At 41.4% G+C, this 26,167-nt stretch overlaps 2 protein-coding genes across 2 annotated transcripts; one reads left to right on the top strand and one right to left on the bottom strand.

Annotated features, from left to right (window-relative positions):
* Positions 1 to 939: 939 nt before the first annotated feature.
* Positions 940 to 7,740, bottom strand: PEX11B (peroxisomal biogenesis factor 11 beta). The gene is made up of 4 exons (XM_030188200.1): positions 7,554 to 7,740; positions 3,413 to 3,528; positions 2,999 to 3,200; positions 940 to 2,169 (listed from the first exon to the last, which is right to left on the bottom strand). The coding sequence occupies exons 1-4, from the start codon at positions 7,607 to 7,609 to the stop codon at positions 1,788 to 1,790; spliced, it is 756 nt and encodes a 251-aa protein (XP_030044060.1). The 5' UTR covers positions 7,610 to 7,740; the 3' UTR covers positions 940 to 1,787.
* Positions 7,741 to 8,146: 406 nt separating this feature from the next.
* On the top strand, positions 8,147 to 24,467 carry LIX1L (limb and CNS expressed 1 like). Its single transcript, XM_030187184.1, has 6 exons — positions 8,147 to 8,537; positions 13,425 to 13,588; positions 17,117 to 17,257; positions 18,901 to 18,996; positions 21,246 to 21,323; positions 22,250 to 24,467. Exons 1-6 carry the CDS (start codon positions 8,273 to 8,275, stop codon positions 22,490 to 22,492), a joined length of 987 nt encoding a protein of 328 aa, XP_030043044.1. The 5' UTR covers positions 8,147 to 8,272; the 3' UTR covers positions 22,493 to 24,467.
* Positions 24,468 to 26,167: the final 1,700 nt, after the last annotated feature.

Genomic DNA, 26,167 nt, shown 5'->3' with positions numbered 1-26,167 from the left:
CACGCTGACACCACCTGGTCAACTGCCCCCAAACCCTCAACTGGCCTAACAGCCCAGGAGGAGTCCTAGAAAGGCAGAATCTAGAAGAGCAGTCTACCATCTGCTGGAGATAGAAATAGACAGTGAAGGAGGGGCTGCCCATCTGGTACCACTGCCTTCAGTTTAGTGATCTCTAGCTCCACCTGTTGGTAGAGGGACACAACCCATCAGTTTCTGGATTCATCTGCTGCAATGAAAGGGGTTTAAAGCATATTAAATACCATAAATCAACTGAAAAATAGGTCTTATGATTACTGTGAAGCATGCTAACTAGCGTCAACTGATTTTGACACAGGCTAGAAATGGGTCAGAACCTCCAGAATGGTACTGGACGATTGAATAGACTTAATACTGGGGAGAAAACCCCTTCTGGAGCTGGGTTTTCCAATTCTTTTAAAAGCAGAAGTTCATCCATTGAACTGTATCAAAACAATTGCCAACTGCAAAGATTTTTCCAGTTTGGACTACTCAAGACTAGGCTAGAATCCTCCGCTGAACTTGCAACATCGTTTTTAGAAAAAAGAAGTGACACTGTTTTCACAAGGTTAATGAGGGATAGTCATGTCCTGGATGTCATGTTGGTCCTTGGAGAAAATCTACAGATCACCGATTAGACCAAAAGGAGAATAAGCCAAGGGCATGATAATGTCACTAGGTCACAGTTACTATACTATCAGGATATCATAGTTTGTGAAGAATCCTACATAAGTCCACAAATGTGAGGCTACTGGCAGCCTAGTAAAACACTCTCTCATCATTATTATAGTAATGGAGATGGTGTGAAACAAAGCACCTGTTGCACAGAGCATTCAGTATCACTACAGCAGTTACAACAGTGGCAAATGTTATTAGCATGTTAAGGGAGACACGGGGTGGGGGGGGGGGGGGGGGAAGAAGAGGAGCAGGGCGAGAGCATTATTCCTACTGTCCTCACCAGACAACCGTGCATCTTACGCAGGAAGCCACAACCAGGACTGCCACCTCAACCAGGTGAGCCCAAATAGGCTGATCTAGCTCCTGGTTTACCCCCTGTGCACGCACAGACCCGGAGCTCCTGCTGATCTCAGAACACAGAGGAACTACAACTCCCCGAATGCCATAGTGCAAAATCAGGAATGGCTCAGAACATTCCAGCTGACCTGGGTGAGGAGGCGACTGGCAGCAATGACTGTGGGTCTTGCCTATGGTGTTCTTTCAATACTGTACAACTGCAAAACAGTCTCTGGGTCTTACACTGGATGAATGCATAGTCCGGTAACAAGGTGCACCACAAAACGTTACATGAGAATAAACCATGCAAAAAAGATAACAACAATGTTGTAAATAAATTTATGTGATCTAAAACCTTGATTAACTTTCTGTGGGAAGAGAAGAAGGGTTTGATTCTGCATAACAATGACTTCAGGTCCCATTTTCTAATGAAATACTCAGCTTAACTAGATAAGAAGATCTCAGTCTATGCCAGTAATATACCCAGTGAAAGATGCTAACTGAAATAAGCCACTGGCTTTACTGACAATTCATATGTGGCATATGGGGGGGGAAATGCCTTCAAAAATATGTCTTCATTACCCAGTGAAAACTAGGAAGACCAGTGCTTGATCATATACTTCAGATCTTCGCAGGCAAGTGGTATGATTACCCAAAACCATACAGAAACATTCTGTGGCTGAGAGGGAGCTCTACAGAACTATGCCCAGCTTCCAGTCCTCAGGCTTAAAAGCATCATGATCAGTGTTTTTGCCACTTCAAGGTTTCAGCTTCAGCCATGGGTAAAGGATTGTCAGAATAGAAAGCACAGAAGAAGTCAGGCCGCAAATCCCCACAAAGCCGGCATTCGTCCTGTAAAGACCCAGCTTGTCCAGTGGAATGAAAATATCACAGGTGTTCTTCACGATGTCTAATAGCAAAGGGGGGTTGCTGCGCAGTACATGGCACAGGAGGTGCAGCTGGACTCGGAGGCGCAGCATCAGCTGTCTGGTACTGCCATGTATGGCCTCTCTGCCCTCGCCACCCCCCTCTACCACTAGTGTGCCTTTCTGCCGCTTTCCACAAGTCTCGTGCTCCATCAGAAGTTTGAGCTCATAGGCATCACGGCTTAGGTTCATGATCAGTGCGAATAGGTAATACCTGCATGGGGATGAAGAAAACAGCTAGAATGAGAAACTTTTAGCATAGCCCCTGATCCCTGCAGTGGCTCAAAGCAGATTCTGTACATGACATGTTGAATTCTGTGATGGTTATGTGGAATTTGAAAGCCAGTGTTCTGCTTAGTATATTTATGATCGCAAATGTTCTCCACCAGTAATTCTTTCACAGAAAAGGATGTTGGCACCTTGTTAAGGCAATCATGATTGTTCTGCTGACCAGTATGCCGAGATCTAACTTTAAGTTGGCAGGCTAACCTCTAGAACAGGGGTGGCAACCGTGATTTTTGAGGGTCACAACCCAGTTGGGTCTTCAAGATTCCACAATGAACATGCATAAGATTGCATACAATGGAAGTGGTACATGCAAATCAAACAGATTTCACGCACATTCATTGTGGAAATCTTGAAAACCAGAACCATGGTTGCCACCTCTGTTCTAGGAGCTCAGAGCAGTTTAGGGTAGAAAAGGTAGATGATTCCAAGCCACATTTCTCTTTCACTCAATGTTAAAAGGAAAGATTGTTATGACAATTTTTACATCCATGGAATCACTGAAAACTAGGGATCTACCAACTAATACATGGTCTGGTACATGAAAAAAATTCTTTGTAGGCTCCACAATACTTTGGCATGTGACCCCACACACCAAACTGCCAGCGATTATCACATCGTACAGTAGAATTAATTAGCTCTGCATTACATAACTTGGCCTTCCTCACATCCTTAAACGCAGGCAGGTGTAGGCTTAGTATATGTTCTCTACATTGTACTGGCCAATGAAAAACAAATAAGGGAGAACGCAGTGTCACCTGAATGAGCGCTGGCCCCACTTATCTTGGTCCACATGGCGAACCAGACCAGATCTCCCTGCCCACAGGATGTTGTCACATGCAAAGTACATGACCCTGTTGAGATGGCTGACGGTGATGCAGAAACGCAGGACTATGTCCGACAGGTGAATGGCACGCTTGGCTGCCTCCAGGGAGTCCACTGAGTTACCGAGTCTGAACACTGTAAAGAAACCCAGGACAGCCAGGTGAAGGGTTTGGAAGCAAAGCCAAGTGCCAAGAAAGTTGACTCTCCACAGACACATGAAATCCTTAATATCACTGTGTGAAAATAAGCCTTCTAAGCTGGGAGGGACCCACTGAGACTATGCCCAAGAGATTCACTACAGTCTTTTATTCATTATTGGTAGTGGAATTGAACGAACTCCCACTTACGCTTGCGCCCCAAGCTCAGGTGTGCCTCCAGCTGTTTGATTCTGGCCACAAGCTCGGCACTGGCCCCCTTCTTCTGCAGCATGTGGCCAAGGAAAGTGCAGGCATACTGAGCTGCCCTGCAGAAGAGAAAAGAATAATCAGTTAAACAAAGGAACGTCCCACTACACTACCCCGCAGTGAGATTGTGGCCTGTGTTCTAGTGCGGGAACAGTCTCTCAGAAAGTGAGCAAAATCCCAATAGGACAAGCAAAAACTTTCCACTATCAGCATTGCTTCAATACCCAACACAGAGTCACTATTTCCTGTCCACAGTACTAGGATGCAACAGTGGAAGAAAGACCCTTCTGTGTTGGGCTGGAAAATAAGTTCTTTGCTCTCAGTAGCCAGTCAGGAAGATCCTTTTCCTAACAGGGTATGGAACACCTGACCTGCCACGAGACACTCATTCTGTAAAACCATACAAGCAAAATACATGGGCAGGGCAATTCTACAATTGAGCGTGTGCAGTCATGCACATCTTGCATATAAAGTTACGCCCAGATTGATACTTACATGCTACCTCATAGAATAGTGCGTATATGTGAACAGGGCATGGGCATGCCTCCAAATTACATGCGTAACTTATAGAATTCTATAAGTTGTGTGTGTGATGCATGGCGTACTTAGGCACAACCATTAACACCAGGTGTATATGGGTGTGCCTAAATTTGGGTTTACACTGGATTTCCAGAATGCATTTTGGTGCTCAGATGCTCTTATAGAAATACGAACCTAACTAGAGGTGCCAAGTTATAGAACCGTCCTCTTTCTGATTGGCAAGTCCTTCAGTAACAACAGAATCTGACAACAGCCAACAACCCTAGTCTCTGCCCAAATTAATCCCTTTTGTGCTTCCATGGGCTCATAAGTTTCATTTTCATGTTTTCCCCAATTAAGACCACTTTAACATTGTGTGGTCTGGATACTTGGATTGGAGGTCTCATGGAAATCCTCAAAAGGTACAACATAAACCACGAAGCTCCTGGTTCTATGTATAAATGCTAAATTCTGCTTGGGTTCCTGAAGAAACTGGTTTTTCTGCAGACTGTAAAACCTTTTTACTGAACCCACATAAATTATCCAAACAGAATCCTGTGCAGGAGCTTTATAGAGTTGTTTTCTGCTTATAAAGGACAGTTTCTCACAAAGCCGCATGATCACAGTATAGAAAGGATTCCGATTTTAAGAGCAATCTGCTTTTAACACCTTGTTTAAAATTTCGATGGGTTCTTTCCTAGAAAAAATAATTCCTATTAAACACTTATCTGTTGTCAGCTGTGAAACTGTGCTCACACTAGGTAATGTAAAAATATCTTATTTTCAGGGACTCTTACAAAATGAGTATGGGATGATGCACCAGAGGCCATAGATGGTCTTTCTAGTTCTAGATGGTTTTAGGCCAGAATGATTCTACCATTAAAAAAAAAAAAAAAAAAAAAAGTATTAGTTTATGCCAAATCAGAAGACTGGAAAAATAATCTTACTTCTCTGCCTCTTAAATTCAGGACAAGCCATTAATTAGAAAACCTTACGACATAGCAGTAAGTAAAGGCCCCTTTCAGCTGGATAGGCTTAGGGTGAAATCAAAGATTGGCAGCTTGGCTCATGTCAGAGCAAACGTGTAACTTTGGTACAAAGTTCATTAAAAAAAAAAAAAAGCCAGAATGTGATAAATGTCTACAATATAATCCTTTTTGATGGCAAACTCCCATTGGCGTTCAGATATCTTGAGGTACAAAGGATTAGCTGGAATCATCAGCAAATACTTGGAAATTCCAAAATATGAGCCTTTACTTGCTCTTCTGAGAAAGTCGCCAAGGCAGTGATTCTTAACCTGTTTCTTGCCATGATACAAGTCACAGCAGACTGTAGAGGACGGCGAGAGAGGAAGGCCACTGCATCGGAGAGGTGCCCCCCCCACCCCGATGCAGCTGGTCAGTCCTCTTTCATAGACTCAACTTCTCTCTCAACAAACCTGACAATCACTCCCAGGCTCATCTCCTTTTACCCCTTTCCTACACCACCCTTTGCAAATTCCCTTTTTAAAACTCATTTTTCATATACATTGTAGACCCTATATAATGCCAATGTTGAGGTCCAAGATATCTGACCACGTTATATATCAGGTCTACAATCCTTGGCTATATTATAAATGATCTCACATTATATTATATCTTCAATTTATGCAAGCTGATTGTAAACATGTATATCCTGACAGGCTGCAGAATCCCAGAACAGATGTGGGATGCCCTGTCTTTGTCATCCAACAATGGAACCAACTGCTGTACTCAATTTAGGAAACCAATAAGTACTCTAGGAACAGCAATAAATCCAGCCCCACAACTTTTCAGGATCATGAACCTATTTCTTAATGTTCACAGAAATATGTAAATCCTGATGACACCTGAGATTTAGAGGTGTTACTCCAGTTTGGGGAGGGAGGCCTATAAAGTGAAACACATTTTAAACAGCTAGGTGGGTAATTCCCTTACAAGGTGGCTATGTAGAGTTGCATAACAGCATCTATTTTACAAAGATAACATCAGTGCCTCTTCACCTTAATAAAACAGGCACTCATTATTATTCCCAATAGTGCATACATATTTCCAGCTTTCCAAAAGAAGGTGCAAGTGTTCTCTATAAGCATACATATATATTTTATAAAACATGCATGCATATTGAAACCTCACCCCAGCCCTGCCCGAACTACACCCCTGCCCCCCCCCACACACACACACTTACATACACATTTGACAGCATAGTTTTACAAGCGCCATTTCCCATATGTAAAGCATGCTTCACAAGAGGAAAATACAGTATAGTGACTGTAAAACACTGATATTTAGTATATAAAACGTAAACATGTATAAAAATAAGTAAAAATGATTTATAAAATTTGTGCCATGTTGTTCAATTCAAAACCATTCTCCCTCCCAGGACTGTGATAAAGGATGGTCAAGAAGGGCAACTGCCCTTGCCACGAAGCTTGGGAGGGAGCAAGCTGCACAGTAGAGCACCAAACCAATAGTCTGAATACGTGATCACTGAAGACCGAAAGAGAAGAGAGTTGCTGTTCCGCCCTTTCTTTTTACAAAGAGTAGTTCTCGGAATGGACTGCAGAAAGTGTCTTATTGTCTGTTGTTTTGGGGGGATTTGTTTGTTTTTTTGGGGCTTGTGCGCACTATCAAAAAAGAGTGCGCGCTCTATTCTCGGCAAACGATATTTACATAATAACATAGTAGATGACGGCAAAAAAAAGACCTGCACGGTCCATCCAGTCTGCCCAACAAGATAAACTCATATGTGCTACTTCTTGTGTATACCTTACCTTGATTTGTATCTCCCAATTTCAGGGCACAGACCGTAGAAGTCTTGCCCAGAACTAGCCCCGCCACCCAAACACTGCAAACAACAGCTAATCCCTAGTTAATTCCCCTTGGCATAGTAGTAAAGTACCTCCTACCAATCTTCTTACCCTCCACACTCTTCTTCATCGCTCCACTTCCTTACCTATCCCTATCCTCTCTCATATACCTCTTTTATCCCATTTACCCCTTGTTCATTTGTCCTACCACATACCTCCTTTGTTGATTCTGATATTATAGATTGTATTCTCTCTTGTTACTATGTAAACCGCATTGAGCCTGCGATGCGCGAGGTACAACTATAATAAATAAATAATAAAAAGAAGGTGTATCAGAGATTATACTAATCTCTGTTACACTTCGTTCCCATTTATTGTAAGCCGCACTGAGCCTGCTATCGAGTGGGAAAGAGCGGGGTATAAATGCTACTACTACTACTAATAATAATTAATGCCTGAGGTCCGAAAACTGCTTCTGTTTAACAGTTGTGTGAGTAATTTATTTATAGTACATTTCTACCCCACATTTTCCCACACACGCAGGCACAATAGTGATGGTACAATTGTGGAGTGCATAAAATTGCGAATGCAGTACACGACGAGAAGACGCAGAAATGCTTTTGCCTCGTTAGTAGAACAAGAGGTGACCTTCGGCTCTCTGAAGACTCAAAAGCGAAATTAAAAAAAAAAATTTCTTCATGAAAAAGTGGCGGTTACAAATATTCCCGCCCCACGTACCTGAAGATTCGCTCTTTAGCCTGGCTCTGGGCATTGAAGCGCACCCAGGAGTCCATCGTTCCCTCTTTGCTCCTTCGCCTATTCCTCACCCCGTTCACCGGGGGGGTAAATGTCACAGCCTCTCTCCAGCTCCACCCAGCCTCCGTCCTCTTCAAGACACACTTCCGGGATTATATCTCGCGACGTCGTCCCCCACAGGTACACACTTCCTGCCGCGAAGACGAAAAGCCTCAAAGCGCGCATGCGTACTTAACCCAACACCAGTGGCATCAACAAGGAGGTTAGGTTGAATCTCCTTGAGTGGCATCAAAAGGAGCCGTGGATACATTGCTCGTAATTAAATAACGTGGATTTTAACATTAAGCTTAAAAAAGAAGAGACGTGCCGATGCAGAGGAACTGGAAGGCCTCCGCCTCCCCCCCCACCCACTAGAGAATGATTGACAAGTTGGCCCCACCCACCCCTCCACTATCAAGTGTGTTTGAGCAACAGGCTACTTGAAAAGGCGCCTTGATAAAAGCCAATCATTCTTCTCCTCCCCCGCGCGTGTCGTCCTGCCCCTCTCCCTCTTGGCGCCGCCGATTGGTCCGTCGGGAGAGCCACGCCCAGGGTCGAGCGGACTGAGTGACAGCTGGGCCGTCGAATTCCGTTATTTCGTTCGGTGCGCGGGTGCACTCTCTCGCGCTCGTCTCCGTTCTTTTTCGCCTGGGGCTGGTAGGATGGAGTCGGTGCGGCCTTTGCGGCTGCAGCCGGGAGTTGGAGCGAGCACGGGCAGCCTGCGCTCCATGAGGCCCGGTGTGACGGGAAAGACCTCAACGCCCCCTCCCCCCGCGCCTCCCCCACATCCCCCACCGCCGCCGCAGCAACAGCAGCCGCCTCCGCCGCCGGGGGGCTTCGGCAGTCCCGGGAACCCGGTTGTACTGCGGGAGGCGGTGGAAGCGGTGGTGCGCAGCTTCGCCAAACATACGCAGGGCTACGGCCGCGGTGAGTACCGGAGGGTTGAGTCGCTGCTTATTTAAAAAAAAGAAAAACAAAACCTTATACGGATATCGCTGTTACAGAATGAAAAATGCACGTGCCCAGCAAGATCATTCTGCCTCGCCTCACCCTATGCCTGGAATAAACTTCCTGAGCCCCAACGCCAGGCCCCCTCCCTGCCCATCTTCAAATCCTTGCTCAAAGCCCACCTCTTCAATGTTGCCTTTGGCACCTAACCATTGTACATCTATCCAGGAAATCTAGACTGCCACAATCTTGATTAACTACACTTTTTGTCCTTTAGATTGTAAGCTCCTTTGAGCAGGGACTGTCCTTCTATGTTAAATTGTACAGTGCTGCGTAACCCTAGTAGCGCTTTAGAAATGTCAAGTAGTAGTAGTAAATAGTAAAAGATCTCAGATGGATGCTCTTACAGTTATGGGTTATATATTCCATTTTAAGTAACCAAGGAGGATCACAATTGAAAAAAGAAACCCCACCTACAAGGAATAAAATAGAATAAAAATTTGACAGTTGTATCTCGCTTGTGATCAATCTTTTACCTTGTGGAGAAGGGCCAAAGTTTGGTTTTCTTCTGCCCTCCCATGTGCCTGGGTGGTGGTTGCTGTTGCTGTGTGGGGCCAAAAATGGTTGGCACTAAATTTAACATTTTGGGGGCAGATATTTTTTGCTCTTGATCAAGATTGTATTTATTTTGTATGCTAAGTTAATCTTTGAGAAACTATGCAGCTTTATTTGTATATGTGTATTTATCTTGTTGGGCAGACTGGGTGGACCGTGCAGGTCTTTTTCTGCCGTCATCAACTATGTTATGTTACTATGTTATTTATGGGATCATAGATTTGATATGCCACCTTTCTGTGGGTGCAACCAAACCGGCTCATGTATACTATGCACATATACATCTTTTCATGAAGGCAGTTAATATGTATACAAAATGAGATAGATTGTAGATTGTATACTTAGGAAAAGTTCACAATGCGGGCACTTCCTGCTGGCATTACTCTTTTTTTTTTTTTTAATACCCTTGATTGGATCTTCTTAATTTCCGAAGACACAAGAATGTTTCAGGATTTGGAGGTGTGCTGTGTGGTGGCCCTCTAGAGAACAATTTTCAAAAGTGGTTTATATGGGCATTAATTGCTCTTCTTTAATGTGGTTAAGAAACTGTGCCTACTTTAGCTACACTGAGAAATGACATGCTTAGATCAGAGGAAATAGTGTGCCAGTAAATTTTTTTCCCATCAAAATCCTACTTCCATAGTGAGCTGGTTCAAGTGACTGTGTACACTCATGGCAAGTTTCAAAGCAAAACTATGCATGTAGTTTTTGCTTTATTTAAAGCACACATGTTTTTGGTCAAGTTTGTAGAGTGTGAAAACTGTTCACATGGATAATGTAAAGCCTTGTATGCCATAGATAATTTTGAGCACATGTACCTTACAGCCAATTTTCTGTGGGAAAACTATGGGGCCTTTTTACTAAAACTTAGCTCATGCAAAATATCCTATTTTATACCTAAGGGTACTTAGCACATGCTAATAATATCTGTTAGTGCATGCTAAGCTTTAGTAAAAGAGCTCCTAACAGCATGAAGTATGCATGCTAAAAGTCACTATGTGAGTGGAAAAGCATGGCTAGATGTGTCTTAAAATCCAAGTTTGTGCACAGTTTTCTTTGCTCAGCTTAAGATGGATTTCTTTAATGTGTGCTATATTTGTTCTCTTACTTTGGCAAAGAAGGGCAGCTTTTAAACGGGCTGGCTTACTCATGTAATTTCATTGTTGAGGTAGATGGTTTTGAAAATTCTTTATGAATGCTTTGCAGTCTCCTGTCTGAAGATGTTTACTGGCTTCTGTTAATTCATGTTTACTATATAAGTAGTAAATAGTATACCATGCCATACTTTGTATTGTTAAAATATTTTTACTGCAGTAATTGCCTATTGCTCATGTTTGATCTATTCTTACTGTACACCGCCTTGAGTGAATTCCTTCAAAAAGGTGGTAAGTAAATCCTAATAAATAAAAAAATATATATAATGTTATGTGTACTGTTGATGTGCCACATTTAGTTTCTGTTGTGGGCATGTTTGACACTTGGTGCTCACATCCGTGATTGACGTCAGTTTTTTGCAGGAGGATAACTTCTTCTAGAAGACTTGTTTATGGTTTTGCATACAGCAAATTTGCTTCCCTTTGGAAAATACTGGAATTTGTGTACCTTCTAATGCTGAAAGATAAGAAGATATTGTATATAGGGCATCTTTGTGATCTTAAAGATATCTCTGCACACAAATGCTGCAGTTTTCATTTGGGTCAGTGTGGTTACCAGAAATTTATCTTTTTCAGAAGTAAAGAATAGGGATTGAAATGTTACAGTTGTTTAAAATACATAATTATACAATTCTGTTGGTACGTAAAGCTTTTTTGTAAACAAGATGCTGGGTTTGTATTTTAGATTTGATTGCTTGCCCTTCTCAGCAAATTCACGGGATAGTAAAAAAATTTCCCTGCCCAAGAGGACTTAGTCTAAGGTTTGTATCTGATGGATGCAGCAGCCATCCAATGAAGGTGGTAGGCAAAAGATTTCTTTAGAAGTGGAAAATGAAAAGTAACTAGGCTCTTTGGGATTGCAGTAGGTGGCAAACTGGGCAGATACAATTCTGGCAGGTTTTGTTTGCTGTCATACTGTGTGTGTGGTGTATTTTTTTTTTTTAATGCAAGTAGAAAAAATGCTGTCACTTGATTAATCCAGTCTAGTTCTGCTTGTCCTTACTAGTGTCCAGAGCTTTATGTTTGGAAAGACTTTTGTACCTTAGCCTGGAAAATACAAAAAAAGTTTATTTTACTTTTGTTTGAATAAATTAGCTCTGTTCTGCAAATATGCAGAATATTAAGGAAAAATTATTTGCTGGGATTTGTATAATCCCCCTTTTGAAGCAAAAGATAAAACGTAGTGTGCTGGAAAAGACCCAAAGGAAACAACAAATGAGATGCCAATTTACATGCAACTCATTTTGTCTATAGTTATGTCTGGCTTCACTTTAGCCATGGAGTATCAGTGGAGTTATAATGGGAAGGAGTACAGTGTTATAGTGGGGGGGGGGGGGGGGGCACATAGTGTTCTGCTTTAACAGGCTTTTCCAAACTAGTTTGTGGATTCAAATTTTAGCCTTTTGAGCTATAATTTAGAGTCCAAGCTACTGCTTCTTGGATGTTTAAAATATTTCACGTGCATGTTGAAGCAGAGCCTCTTCCTATATAGTACAGAATTAGGTATTTAAAATGTTGAGATTTACTTCTTCCCCCATTTTATAGTAGCTTAAATGTAAAGTACAATAGTTTTAATATGTATAATGTAGTGATAGTTTGCTTTCTTCATGTGCAGTTTTCAGAGACTTTTAGTGTATAAGCAGGGCTTTTTTTGAGGGGGTACTTGGAGGTACTGAGTACTGACACCTTTTCCGTTGTCTGCTAAAATTGACCCATGGACCCCAAGTTTTAATGAAAGAGCTCAGGTGCTACACACCAATTCTGCCTTGTCATAGATTCTGCAACTGGTTGCAGGGGACCTGGCTTTAGTGAGGTGGGTCCCTCAGTGATCACCCCACCCCTGAAGGGTGGCTTAGTATTTGAGTACCAGCACCTTTTTTGCTAGAAAATATGCACTGTGTATAAGTATCTGAAAATTGCCAGTTGAGCAGAGGCATTCCCAGGGGCGTGGGGACTGCATCAACATATATTTTGTAACTAGCTAGATCCATATCATTCTGCTCCATGCAAGCTTTAATTGTGTAGTTTGACTTATGGATTATCCAAATGAACAGTGAAAGCAATCTTTACGAGGCTGCAGTAATGAGTCTTCCCAATAGGAACCAATGTACACACCCATTCAGGTTGGCAAATGTATGGAAGCTCATTTAGACCTAGTGTGTCAGCACATGGATAATTTATTCTCTCTTGATAATGTGAGTTGATCATGAAATACGTGGATAATGCTCATGCAGTATTTTGAGACGGTAGTGACAAATGTCGCATTGTACGAGAGATCATGGTATGAGGCTTCAAGAGGGTAAAATCAGGAGTATAGTCAGAATTTCTTCATGGAGGAGCACTCTGCCAGGTGAGGTGATTTAGTTGAATTCAAGAGCCTGAGAGAGGCACCTTTTAGTTGAAAGAGAAGCGAGGGAAATGCCAGACATCCGGGGTCTGTGGCCAAGTACAATTTCTGGGGAAATCCATAAGGACTCTAGATACTATTGGCCCTGTTTACTAAGGTGCGCTAGCATTTTTAGCGCAACTGTGTAGACGCTCATAGGAATATTATAGGCATCTACATGGTTAATGTGTGTAAATAAACGCTAACACGCCTCTAGCGCAGCTTAGTAAGTGGGGCCCTATGCAAGCTTATGCATGCAAGTAGGTTATGGCTTCTAGGTTACGTGTGCCTCTTAAGGGTTATGAATTGGTAGGAGTAATCAATAAATACTTGTTGATGATAAACTGCAATGCAACCTGAAGAGGAAATGGGGTGGGGGGGGGGAGCACTAATGCAGCACTGTGGCATCTTGCATGGAACAGCAGTTCAGCTGGGAAAACCAATAATCAAATTTTGAAGTCTAACAGCTACATATAAAAATGTTCAGCATTTTTACTAAAATAAGATTTAAATCTTGCACATCCCTATGACAAGTTTGGTTTTTATGCAAAGTTCAGTTTTATGTACTCATCTCGTATTGCATGCAAAATTTTTGTTAGTTTTGCAGTTCCCTTGGCTCTACCCTCTTTTGAGAGCATTGTCTAATTTATTTTCTTTCTAAGTGGAAGTAGGTATAGTGGACTTTAATCTTCTTATGCTTTCTATTCCCAGTAAATGTGGTAGAGGCACTTCAGGAGTTCTGGCAGATGAAACAGACCCGTGGTGCTGACCTGAAGAATGGTGCCCTTGTTGTCTATGAGATGGTTCCTTCCAACAGTCCTCCTTACATCTGCTTTGTCACCTTGCCAGGAGGAAGCTGTTTCGGTAGCTTCCAGGTAAGGAAGGCATGAATGTTCGAACAGATGTTTTCTAAATGTAAAGCTATAAGACTATATATTTTTAAAATTGACTAACGAAGCTGGTTTTATACAATGGGTCATATGGCAGACATTGAGCTTTAATGGTATTGGTGCACTGTCAATAAATGGCCATGTTTAATGTACTGTACTTTGCTATACAGATTTCTGTGTGTGAAACTTAATTTACACAGTTCAAAGCGTTTGTGTGTGCTGTGGAATCTTTGCAAGTTTTTGTCATTAAAGGGGTAATTCTGTATGGGACTTGGGTGTGTATAACAATGTTTTACGTTGCTCAAAGGGATGCAGGTGCCCAGAAAATGTTTATTAAAACTTTATGAATCATATTTTTTAATGAGTAAATCAAAATGAAGTACATTAAAAAAAATTCAACAATGCTAAGGGCACCATTCTATGATGGGAAAGACCACATTCAAACATTCATAACAAGAGCTCACTCCTGATTAACAGTAAATAACAGTGAATCTGATTACTGAGTACAGCCTCACCTCCAGGACAACCCCCAGAATCTGAGCATAGGCACAGGAACACAAGCTTTAGAACATTCTTTTCTTTTTTTTTTTTTAATTTGCATTTTTAAACATGTATAACATAAAGATAATACTTGAAAATGCCACAAAGCAAACAATTAGAATAAACAATCAAAAATAGACCACATAATCTGTTAAGGGACCAGCATAGGAAAGCAAATTACAATAACAAAAGAAAAATCACTGTCTAGCAGGCAAATATTATACCTAGTACGCTATTATACATTCTCAACCCGGAGCAAAAGAAATAATACACTCACTCTGACTGTTCTGGTACTATCTTAGCCTTCAAAAATTCCTCTACTTGACAAGAATCAAAAAACACAATGATAAGTAACCAAATGTTTACAAGGGAACTTGAGAAAGAAAGTAGCTCCAATTTCCAAGACCTTAGTAAGTTTTCTCAGAGATAGTTCTAATCTGATATCACATAGCAAACTGTTCCATAAAAATGGTGCCATAAAATAGAAGGCTCTTCATGTGGGAAGAACCAATCTAAAATCATTCAGAGGACACAAGTTATGTTCATGGACATGAGGGATGGTAAGTGAAGTCAAATACCCCATTATTTATTTATTTGTAGCATTTATACCCCGCTCTTTACCGCTCGATAGCAGGTTCAGTGCGGCTTACAAAGTATCACAGATACAATACAAAGTAAGTTACAAAGTATGGTCCAATGTGTCACAGAGAAACATATAGAGTGGGATAATAGTAAAAGATGTGGGGAAAGGATTAGAGTGTGGGTAGTACTGGTGGTGAGGTCTAGGTTTATGGATCATCTTAAAAGCTAGCATAAGGATTTTGTTCTGACTCCTGAAATGAATGGAGAGCCAGTGGAGCTTTTGAAGTAAAGGGGTGATATGGTCCTTCCAACTGGCAGAACAAAGTAGCTGTGCTGAGGTGTTCTGAAGTGTTTATAAAATGGGGTCTCAGGGCTGTCACGAATAGCGTGCAAATCCACACCTGGTTTGAAGAAGATGCAACTGTGTGCTTAAGTACATTGTAAAATAACCTAGGTACAAACTACTGCCCAGAAACACCTACACACGGGTGGCGTGAAAGTTCACATGGCTTCTAAAGAACTGTGCTACTGATAGCTCATCTACAAATGCTGATGCCCAAATGTACACCTCTGAAAAAGGTATCAGTTTGTGCATTTACAACTTTATAAAATCCCTCACCCCGGTATGCGCAGGTGTTCTGGGTTGTACTTATGCAGATACCTTGTAATATATGTATATACAGCTGTTGTTCCTTGCATAGTTAACTATGATGATGGAGCAGGTATGAATATGTGCCTACTTTCCCTGGGGTATATGTTGCACTCATTTTGTAAAAAGTCATATTTTATTTTTGTTTCATTTGTACCCTGTGCTTTCCCACTCATGGCAGGCTCAATGTGGCTTACATGGGGCAATGGAGGGTTAAGTGACTTGCCCAGAGTCACAAGGAGCTGCCTGTGCCTGAAGCGGGAATCGAACTCAGTTCCCCAGGACCAAAGTCCACCACCCTAACCACTAGGCCACTCCTCCACTGTTGCTACTATTTGAGATTCTACATGGAATGTTGCTATTCCACTAGCAACATTCCATGTAGAAGTCGGCCCTTGCAGATCACCAATGTGGCCGCGCAGGCTTCTGCTTCTGTGAGTCTGACGTCCTGCCTTCTACATGGAATGTTGCTAGTGGAATAACAACATTCCATGTAGAATCTCCAATAGTATCTATTTTATTTTTGTTACATTTGTACCCTGCGCTTTCCCACTCATGGCAGGCTCAATGCGGCTTACATGGGGCAACGGAGGGTTAAGTGACTTGCCCAGAGTCACAAGGAGCTGCCTGTGCCTGAATTGAGCTCAGTTCCTCAGTTCCCCAGGACCAAAGTCCACCACCCTAACCACTAGGCCACTCCTCTACTGTTGCTACTATTTGAGATTCTACATGGAATGTTGCTATTCCATTAGCAACATTCCATGTAGAAGTCGGCCCTTGCAGATCAGCAATGTGGCCGCGCAAGCTTCTGCTTCCGTGAGTCTGACGTCCTGCACGTACGTGCAGGACGTCAGACTCACAGAAACAGAAGCCTGCGCAGCCTTCTACATGGAATGTTGCTAGTGGAATAGCAACATTCCATGTAGAATCTCCAATAGTATCTATTTTATTTTTGTTACATTTGTACCCTGCGCTTTCCCACTCATGGCAGGCTCAATGCGGCTTACATGGGGCAATGGAGGGTTAAGTGACTTGCCCAGAGTCACAAGGAGCTGCCTGTGCCTGAAGTGGGAATCGAACTCAGTTCCTCAGTTCCCCAGGACCAGAGTCCACCACCCTAACCACTAGGCCACTCCACTCTGCGCCTAGGTGCCTTTATACGATTACCTCAGGGAAAGTAGGCACAATTACCCTCCATTTGAAGAAATAATTAGGTTTAAAAAAATTATAACATTTCAGTTCATGTCAAGTCTAGGGCTGGAATGTAGTTTTGATCTCTTTAAGAGAAGCAGGGATTGTGCATAAAAGGGAGGTAAAACCAAGACTGACTCAACCTGTCCCTTTTGGCCTGGGCTTTACTGTACAGCCCACTATCAGTTCTTGATTTATGTAGTTATTCAAAAGTGAAATATATCGGTTGAACAGCCATACTGCTTTGGAGAATGAGAATTCCTTTTTATGGCCAGGCAATTGAGTTCTGGCGTGTTGTATTAATTTTGTTCCCATTTTCCTTATCCCTGGCAGTATGTGCTGATTTTTAGCTGTTTTCTCATTTGCATTCAGCTTGGTTTTGGCCTCCTGTGGTACACAATTAGCATTTTATGTCTTCAAGATGTCTGGTAAAACTGAGTTCCAACACCACGCAATCCACGCAGCTAATAGTCACTTGATGTGATAAGTGTTGAACAGCACATGACAAATTAGTTTCATCCAGCCCTTTCTTCTGGGTTGTTTTTCACCAGTTCTGTCCTACCAAAGCAGAAGCTAGGAGAAGTGCAGCAAAAATAGCTCTAATGAACTCCGTCTTTAACGAACATCCGTCGCGCAGAATCACTGATGAATTCATAGAGAGGAGTGTCTTGGAGGCCTTGGCTACCTTTAATGTAAGATCTAAGTGTTCTGACAGTTACAAACTAAGCGTCTTTGCCTGCCTCCCCTGCATGTGTGGGATATGCCTCATCTGGAAATCTTTATGGAGAACTTTGTGGTGCCATGGAATATATTACAAGTGTGTGTTTCTAACCTTTCTGTTTAGAAGGTCCCTTTCTATGTGCTTTAACTTTGGGTTCTAACAGATGTCCCTTGTTTCCAGAAAGGTTACTCTGGGTCACTTTTTTATTTTTATGTTTGTGTTTCACCTAAAAAAAAAGTATTTAAATTTTGAAATGCTACAATTCTGTTCTGTTTCTTTCCTGGCACTGTTAACTTCTCTGTAACTTTGTACTTTGATGCATGCTTGATTTTGGAAACCATGCAGTATTTACCTCTGTCTTAGCTCACACATCTGTTCCTGACATTACAAAAAAAAAAAAGTCAGTTGTAGAAAGCAGCACTGCTACAGATTTACCAGATCATCCCTATTATCAGACCCAAAATTGCTTTTAGAGAATCTATTAAGCCTACCAGTTTCTGTTACGTTGGAAAGAATAAAAAGATGGTGTGGCATAGAAGTTGAAAGGGGTCAAATGACTATCTAGCAGCTAATCCTTATCTTTTAAGGGGCATCTTCCCTCAGCACCAGATTACAGGGCCCTTTTTACTAAGGTGTGTAGGTGCCTTCACTTGTCCAACACGTGTCAAATTGGCACTATTGCCCAGCTACCGCGAGCCCTGGGTGGTAATTCCATTTTCGATGCACGCCCAAAACATGCGGTAGAAAATGTTTTCTACTTTGTGGCGCCTGCCCGGCGGTAATTAGCAGTTTACGTGCCCGGTTAGCGTGTGAGACCTTACCGCTAAGTCAATGGGTGGTGGTAAGATCTCAGCCTGAAAATGGACATGGCGCTGGTTTTAATGTTGCTGCACGTCCATTTTCCGGCAGAAAAAAGCGCATTTTTTCCAGGCACACTGAGCAAACAGACCTGTGTGCGTCCAAAACACACACCTACATCAGCGCAGGCCACTTTTAGGCACACCTTAGTAAAAGGGCCCCTACCTTAGATGTTTCTTGACACCTTATCTACCAACATTCTCTCTACACGCCTCTCAGCAGTCTCTTACTGTTATCCCTGCTGTTGGTACTCTGACAAGATTCTTCTCGTGGTTCTGCATTCTGCTATATTGGTCCCAAACTCTGGAACTCATTGCCTCTTTCCCTCCAGCAGGAACCCTCCTACCCCAACTTTAATTACTAAAAACCTGGCTTTTTCAGCAAACCTGCCCCTCAACCACACAGTGACCGTACTTCTCCATTACTCTTTCTCTGTCTACTACTACTACATCTTCCTCTCTTCCATTTCCCTCAACCCCCTGTACACCCTTCTAGACTTTTTATGTTAACCACCTAGATGGTTTAAAAATAGGTCATAATCAGACTAGAGGTTTCAGAGAAATCAAGCTCCTCTACAATAAAATGGCCCGTGCTTCTGCAGCATAGAAACTTGGGTACAGTGACACACAGCTGTTGGGGAATTACTACCCCTCTCCCTTCTCTAAGTTGAAGAGAGACACAGACAGCCCAGGTACACACATCTATACTATGGAAGGATTGGAATAGAATCACTTATTTTTGTCATGCTTATTTCAGGGTAACAGAGAAGAAGCTGATAATCCAAACACCGGAATTGGTGCTTTCCGCTTCATGCTGGAATCAAATAAAGGAAAGTCAATGCTGGAGTTCCAGGTATTCTCAGAGTTGGAGGTTTGCTGTTTCTCTCTTCCACAACTTAGCTCTAATTAGAGATCCGTCGTTCATAACCTGTGGTTACTAAAATTTTCCCATCTGTCATCTTTTGAGGCAGGATATAGCTCCCTTTTGTCTGAGTTCGCTAACTGCTTTTTGACAGTGTACCAGTTTCTAATCCAGTCATTCACTTTAGGGCCCATTAGTGGAAGGCGACAAAGGGTAGTGGTAAACGGAACTCACTTCTGAGGAAAAGGGCATTGCCAATGATGTGCCACAGGGATCAGTTCTTGGTCCGGTTCTTTTAATATTTTTGTAAATGGTATTGTAGAAGTGTTGTATGGTAAGGTTATGTCTCTTTGCAGATGATACCAAAGCCACCAGTAGGGTAGATGCCCCTGTTGGTGTAGATAACATGAGGAGGATCTAGTGAAGCTTGAAGAATGGTCTGGAATTTGGCAGCTAAGATTTAATGCTAAAAAATGTAGGGTCATGCACTTGGGATGCAGAAACCCAAGGGGATGGTACAGAATGATTAAACATTCTTCAGTCAATCAGCAGTTTACAATCAAACTATAAAACGCAATAAAATAATTAAACCAAATACTTTAAACAGAACAAAGTAAAACACAAGGAAAGTAGGTGCAATCCCCCAGCCTCAAGTTTTCAGGATATCTACAATGAATATTCATGAGAGATTTGCATGCAGACAGGTTTGGGACCCACTGCCATAAGAGTGAAATACTGGGCACAAAAGATATCACCTTCAAGTCCTGCTCTTATCTAAGGATCTTAAGGTGACTGCAAAAGCCATAAGAATAGCCATACTGGGTCAGACCAGTAGTCCATCTAGCCCAGTATCCTGCTTGGTGCATATGGAAAAGAGTGGTTAAGTCTCTGTTGTGACTACGTTTAGAGTACTGTGTACACCTTCAAAAAAAATATAAACAGGATGGAGTTTATCCTGAGGGTAGTTGGCAAAAGTCAGTGGTTTTCATCATAAAGTGTATGGATCAGGCTTAAAGATCTAAACTTGTATACTTTTAGAAGAAATTGGGAGAAATGATAGACATTTTAAATATCTCTGTAGTATGAAGGCATAGGGGGTGGGCCTCTGGAATGAGGGGTCATAGGATGAAGGTGAAAGGGATCAGACTCGGGAGTAATCTAACGAAATACTTCACAGAAGTGTGTCCCAATGAAAGTGGTGGTGACGAGGATTGTATCGGAATTTAAGAAGGCATGGGACAAGCAAAGAGGATCTCTAAGGGAGAGGAAAGGGTAGTAAAGATTAGTAGTTGGTTTGAGTGGGCCATAATCTTTATCTTTTGTCATTTTCTATGTTTCTTACATCAGTGTCACAGACCTTGCTTCAAACATGGTTGAATCATAAAACCATCATTGTTTTGCTCATGAGAGCAGATCACTAAGAAAGGAGACAGGGGGAGCACTTCAGAACCTCTGCAGGATCCAAAACCATGATCTGTCAGTTAAGCCATAGACTGGACATAATGCTAAATTGGAGCAGATGCAAAAAGGCTGGGATATAGGGAATAATAGGAATGACTTGGGAACTAAGATTATTTGGGGTAGTTTTTTTTATGCCTTTGAACTCTTAAATTATACTACATTTATGAGCAGAATTCTCTTGGGGGTGTGAGCGTTGGGTTTTTGTATTGTACTCTGATATACATGCACTTGCCAGGGTTGAAGTGGATGGAGAGAACTAGTAGCCTATTCCGGCAGCTATTCTGTTTTATCTGCCTGCTCAGGTTATTACGTTGATTAAATTAGCAATTGGGTGAGAGTGGGAATGGATAACTAGTGTTTCTTTGTTTTGTTTCCAATGCTTATATGAGGCTGATTACTACATTTAATCGTTTTTTTTTCCTTTGGGATTGTTTTGATGCTGAATAGTGTCCTTTTTATTGCAAAAGATTACTCTTTTGTTAAAAGAAAACTTTGAAATGAGGAGAGCGTAAACCTGTTAGAATTTGGTTACCTTGTCTCATGAACATACCTAGGACTTTATTTCAAAATGGCAGCATATAAAATCCTGCCTACTCAATGTTGGACACGAGTCAGACCTGCAGAATTCTTTTCCGTGAAATGCTATTAAATAAACTGAAGTGGCAAAAAGAAATGAGTTGTGAAATATTTGTGCTGGTTTTTAACATTTAATCTGATGTGTGCTTCTCCCCCCTCCCCTTTGCTTCCTTTCGTGACCTAATGCTTTCTTTTCCTTCTAGGAACTGATGACTGTTTTCCAGCTGTTGCACTGGAATGGCAGCCTTAAGGCTATGAGAGAGAGGCAATGCTCTCGACAGGTGCGAGTTACAGCTTGCAGAATGGTGGAAAATGGAAAACTAGCCCTAGTGATGGAGCCACACAAGCGTATAGCTAACATGATGACTAGGGCTGTACCAAATATTCATATTAGATTCGGCCGAATAATGATTTAAATACGAATAATCTGGGGCTCTACTGTGCTAAATCCTACTGAAATAAACACTTGATCTCTAATTTCACATTGCTTTTTTTATTATTTATGTTAAAGCTCAATGCCCATTATTTGTATTTGGTCAAATAATAATTGTCATTATTCGTATTCGGTCGACTAGTAAAATAGGCTATTAGCTCTAGTGATGACTTTTTAGAATTTTAGTTTTTGCAACGTTTTAAAGCTCTTTATCGTGGAGGTCCCACACTGGGTATGTCACATTTGGCAGTGGTCAACATGAATCTATGTCTTTGGGGTGGAGACAGGAGGAGTAATTCTTCTACTTTTTGTGTAATATTATACATTCCTACAAGCAACTGACTGTATTTAAAGCCTTGGCATTTCAGCTTTTCTGTGTCTGAAACATAAGCCAAGCTGAGCAAGACAAAGGTCCCTCTTGCTCCGCATCCGATTTCTGAACTGGCCACTGTCCGGTCACAAATAACTAGTAGATACCAAAAAATAGATATCCACAGTGTATGATGTGTAATACGAAAGGCCAAGTTGTAGCTTGTGCTCTCAGCAACCATATTTAGAAATTGTAGTTCTCAGTAGGTTTGGCTAACATAACTTTACCAAAGGTGCTGTGCATCGGCTTTCTGGATCCACAATAGATCCTGTTTTCAGTTGTTCCTGGAAAGCGCATTCCCTATAAGATGTTTAATTTTATCAGATATATCTAGCAAAGAATCCAGTTTTCTGCAGGCAAGTCCTACACTGATTTCTAACATCTGGTCTCCTCTCCTTCAACAGGAAGTGTTGGCTCATTACTCACATCGTGCTTTGGATGATGACATGAGAAATCAGATGGCCATGGACTGGGTGAATCGTGAGCAGGACATGCCAGGCACCCTGACCAGGGAACTGGCATCAACAGAACGGGAGCTCGATGAAGCACGGCTCGCTGGCAAGGAATTGCGCTATCACAAGGAGAAGAAGGATATTCTAATGTTAGCAGCTGGTCAGCTGGGATCCCTACATGCCCCCAGCTGCTAATCTTGCAGCTCAGCAAGTCATCGGAGGCTTCAAATTTTGGATACAAAACGCCAATCATTTTGCACATTTTTTGCTTTTCTAAAAGGCGCAAGAATCTGTACAGACCTCTTAAATACTTTTAACACTACATTTGGGTACTCAGTTTTCTATTGTATTATTTTTAATAGGCGTAATCGGTGTGCATTTTATGCATCTGTCGTCAGTATTAGTGAGGTGTGATAAACCCAGCTCCAGAAAGTATTAAGGCATTTTTAGTTCAGTGTGGGTTTGGCCAGGTCTGGCTTCTCATTTAACATATTGCCATTTTGGGATTAAATAAAAACTGCAGAGATTGTAACATTTCTTAGTATGTTAGGAGAAATGTATTTACTTACAGTATTGCAGATCAAGTTTCCTAACTTTTTATTTTCTCAAGTTCCTTTTTTTAAAAACAGATTCTCTTTCAGAGCCTTTGTATTTCTTTCTTTTTTTGGGGGGGTGGGGGGGGGGGACTTAATAGTTCATTTGAGCTTCTAGCTGGGCCTGAGCCTGGGGTTTCCTCCATAGACAAGCAGGGCAGATGCAGACACGCTTCATGATGGTGTCATTTGATGGATCCTTCGTGCCAGAGCTCTTCCTTACCTGTAGTAAAGCCTTTTGCCTTTTCAGCACATGCGTGAGTGTTCTCAGGACATCGCCTTCTCTCTTCAGTGTGGTTTCCCCCCCCCCCCCCCATCTCTGCTCCTGCGCAGTCACAGCTCTCCTACTGTACTACCAGGAAAAAATGAAGTAACAAAAGATCATTTATAACTCCAAAGGCTAACACAGAAGACTTGTAGCTAACAGACGGCTTCTCAGACTGAGGAGCAGCACATCAGCTGCATGCTGCTTACAGTTTCAGATTTTATATTAGTGGTACCTACTGTGGTGACCCATCTTGTCATACAATATTCCCTAAAATCAGATTAGCTGAATTTTGTTGACACCATGTATTAAAACATACCATTTTTTCAGCAGGGATCAGCTTCTTTTAGAAGGGAACTTGGAACCTTTCCATGGTTGGACTCCTTTCAGTCAAGAAAGGAAGGCAAAGGGGCTTGAGCAGGAGAGGAAGGTGGAAGAAATGCTATGCAGTGTGTGGCAGTATTTAGAAAACAAGTGGAATCCAGGTTTCATGAACTCTGAGTCATAGTTACTTGAATTTTGACATTTGTTTGTAACTTTGGTAGATTACAGATAATGAGCAATATATTTTTCTATGTACACTTCAAAAAATCCAGTAGCCATAATGAAGCCCCCAGGCTTCTGAGGTTTTTGCTGTCCATAACCATTTGCGAGACATTTTTAATACTGTTGTATTTCAGCTTATATAATCTGTTTTATTTTAGTGACTGTGGGTAGCAATGTGTTCCTCCCTCCTTTGCATAGGGGATTGCCAAGGTCTTTTTAAACAAATCTCGTGCCTTAGTATTTAGCATTTTCCTATGGTGCTTAGAGCACTGGTACACAAAGGTATTCATATTAGGATATCTACAATCAAGAAAAGTATGTTATTTTCTTAATAGCTCAACTCCTGAATGCCGCTCCATTTTCATTCTGTGTTCCAATACATCATGTAAAACAGAGCATAAATAGTAAGGAACCCCCAAAAAGGGAGCGTTAGACACTTCAAAGTCCCTTTTTGGTAAACAATATATTGTGATTGAGGAGAGAAAATGCCAGGTCTGAGCCTGGGTAGTGCTGCCAATGCTGGAGGGCAAAGCAGAGGTTTTAGAGCTGAAAATGTTAGTAGGACGTCTTTAAATGTGCCAATCTGGTGTACCCAGTTACTCTAGTCCATGCTGCTGCTAGCCACAGAGCCCTGACCACTTGCAATCTATTTCATCTATTACCTAGCTACTTTTCCTTTTTGGGTGCATTCCTTCTGTAAAGAAAGTAAAAAGGATAGTTGAGTTTGAGGAGATGGGACCAGTTTTGAGTCGCGTGGGCTGTGGACGAAAACGGATCTCTTGGCAGGGAGCATGCTTTTTACATTATACAATGACAACATACTTTACCTACTGCTTTGTCCTTTTCAGTTACATTATGGTGCTCAAATATATAATGATTTGAATGTTTATTTTTTACTGGTATGCATAATTTTATATAATAAAAACTTGCTAAAGAATTTATGGTTTGTCTGTAACATGATTGTGCCTACCAATATAGTACATCCGTACAAATTAGATGTTACTTTATAGGAGGCATTGGGGGCACAGGAAATGGAAGTATGTGACCATTTATGTATTTTTTATTTATTGCATTTGTATCCCACATTTTCCCACCTTTTTGCGGGCTCAGTGTGGCTTACAATAAGATATAAATAATAGAAATACATTTGTTACAACTTGGTTATGGTTTACATTGTGCAGAGTTGTGCGAGACATAACCATAGTTACAAGAAACAAAAATGAGGTGTTAATGAATTATTAGAGCAAACTATTTGTAATATAGTGGCCCAGATCCCACCCTTGTATGTGAAATAATCAACTTCTTTAACTCTTAACTTTTTCTGACTGCTTATGGACCCATGACATGAAAAATTGTCCATTTTCAACATTTTGGATCCACTACTTTGGTCACCAGAGACAGTCACATATAGCACTGCATATCACTAGCCTTTAGGCCACTGGCTCTCTGCTTTTAAATGATAAAATCATTCTCTGTTTTTCTTTTTACCCATATTCTAGTATTCTATTCATACTTTCTTTGTATTTCTTATAAAGAAAAAAAGCCATGTGTTGCATACACTTGTAAGATGAAAGCAAAAATTTACAATGTAGACTTTAAATGCAGGAGTATGTAGTACTAAATGATAGATGTAGTAGACATCTCAGAGACTTGGTGGAAGGAAGACAATCAATGAGACACTGTTTTAATGGTACAAATTATATCGTAATGATAGTGGGGATTAGATTGGAAGGGGGAGTTGTACTATATGTTAAAGAGGGAAGTGAGTCAAACAAATAAACATTACACATGAAACAGATAGCAGTATGGAATTGTTATGGATAGAAATTCTTTGTGTGAAGGGAAGGAGTATTCTTATAGAGCTGTACTACCATCCACCAGGACAGAGTGAACAGACAGATGAAGAAATGTTTACAGAAATTAGAAAAGCTAGCAAATTGGGTAACAGTATAATAATGGGTGTTTTCAATTACCCCAATATTGACTGGATAAATGTTACATTGGGGGAGTGCCAGGGAGATAAAATTCCTAAACGTAATAAATGACTGACTGCTCCTTGGAGCAACTGGTCCAGGAACCATCAAGAAGGGGAGCCATTTTAGATCTAGTCCTTGGTGGAGTGCAGGGCATAGTGCAAGTTGTAACGGTGTTGGGTCCGCTGGGAAACGGTGATCATAACATGATCAAGTTTAAGCTACTGCAAAGAATGAAGCCACACAGGAAATCTACTGTAGCAGCATTTCATTTTCAAAAGGGGTGACTAATAAAATGAGGAAAATGGTTAAAAAGAAGCTAAAAGGGTCAGCTGCAAAGGTTAGGACACTAAATCGGGCATGGACGTTGTTTAAAAATACCATCTTGTAAGCCTGGACCAGCTGCATTCAACGTATATACAAAAGTAGTTGGTGCTGAATAAGGGTGGAATATAAATTATAATAAATGAAAATAAAGGGGTAGATTTATTTA

The sequence above is a fragment of the Microcaecilia unicolor genome, chromosome 14, assembly GCF_901765095.1.
Source record: "Microcaecilia unicolor chromosome 14, aMicUni1.1, whole genome shotgun sequence".
Classification (NCBI taxonomy): Eukaryota; Metazoa; Chordata; class Amphibia; order Gymnophiona; family Siphonopidae; genus Microcaecilia; species Microcaecilia unicolor.
The sequence above is the reverse complement of the archived record's forward strand: the minus strand, read 5'-3'. Positions and strand labels throughout refer to the sequence as shown.

Coding starts and splice junctions, on each gene's coding strand:
- PEX11B (XM_030188200.1), bottom strand. CDS start 7,609: ATGGACTCCTGGGTGCGCTTCAATGCCCAGAGCCAGGCTAAAGAGCGA. Junction 3,201..3,412: donor CCTGAGCTTGGGGCGCAAGC/GTAAGTGGGAGT, acceptor GTTTCTTTACAG/TGTTCAGACTCGGTAACTCA. Junction 2,170..2,998: donor TGGGGCCAGCGCTCATTCAG/GTGACACTGCGT, acceptor ATCCCCATGCAG/GTATTACCTATTCGCACTGA.
- LIX1L (XM_030187184.1), top strand. CDS start 8,273: ATGGAGTCGGTGCGGCCTTTGCGGCTGCAGCCGGGAGTTGGAGCGAGC. Junction 13,589..17,116: donor GCTGTTTCGGTAGCTTCCAG/GTAAGGAAGGCA, acceptor GTTTTTCACCAG/TTCTGTCCTACCAAAGCAGA. Junction 17,258..18,900: donor AGGCCTTGGCTACCTTTAAT/GTAAGATCTAAG, acceptor TGCTTATTTCAG/GGTAACAGAGAAGAAGCTGA.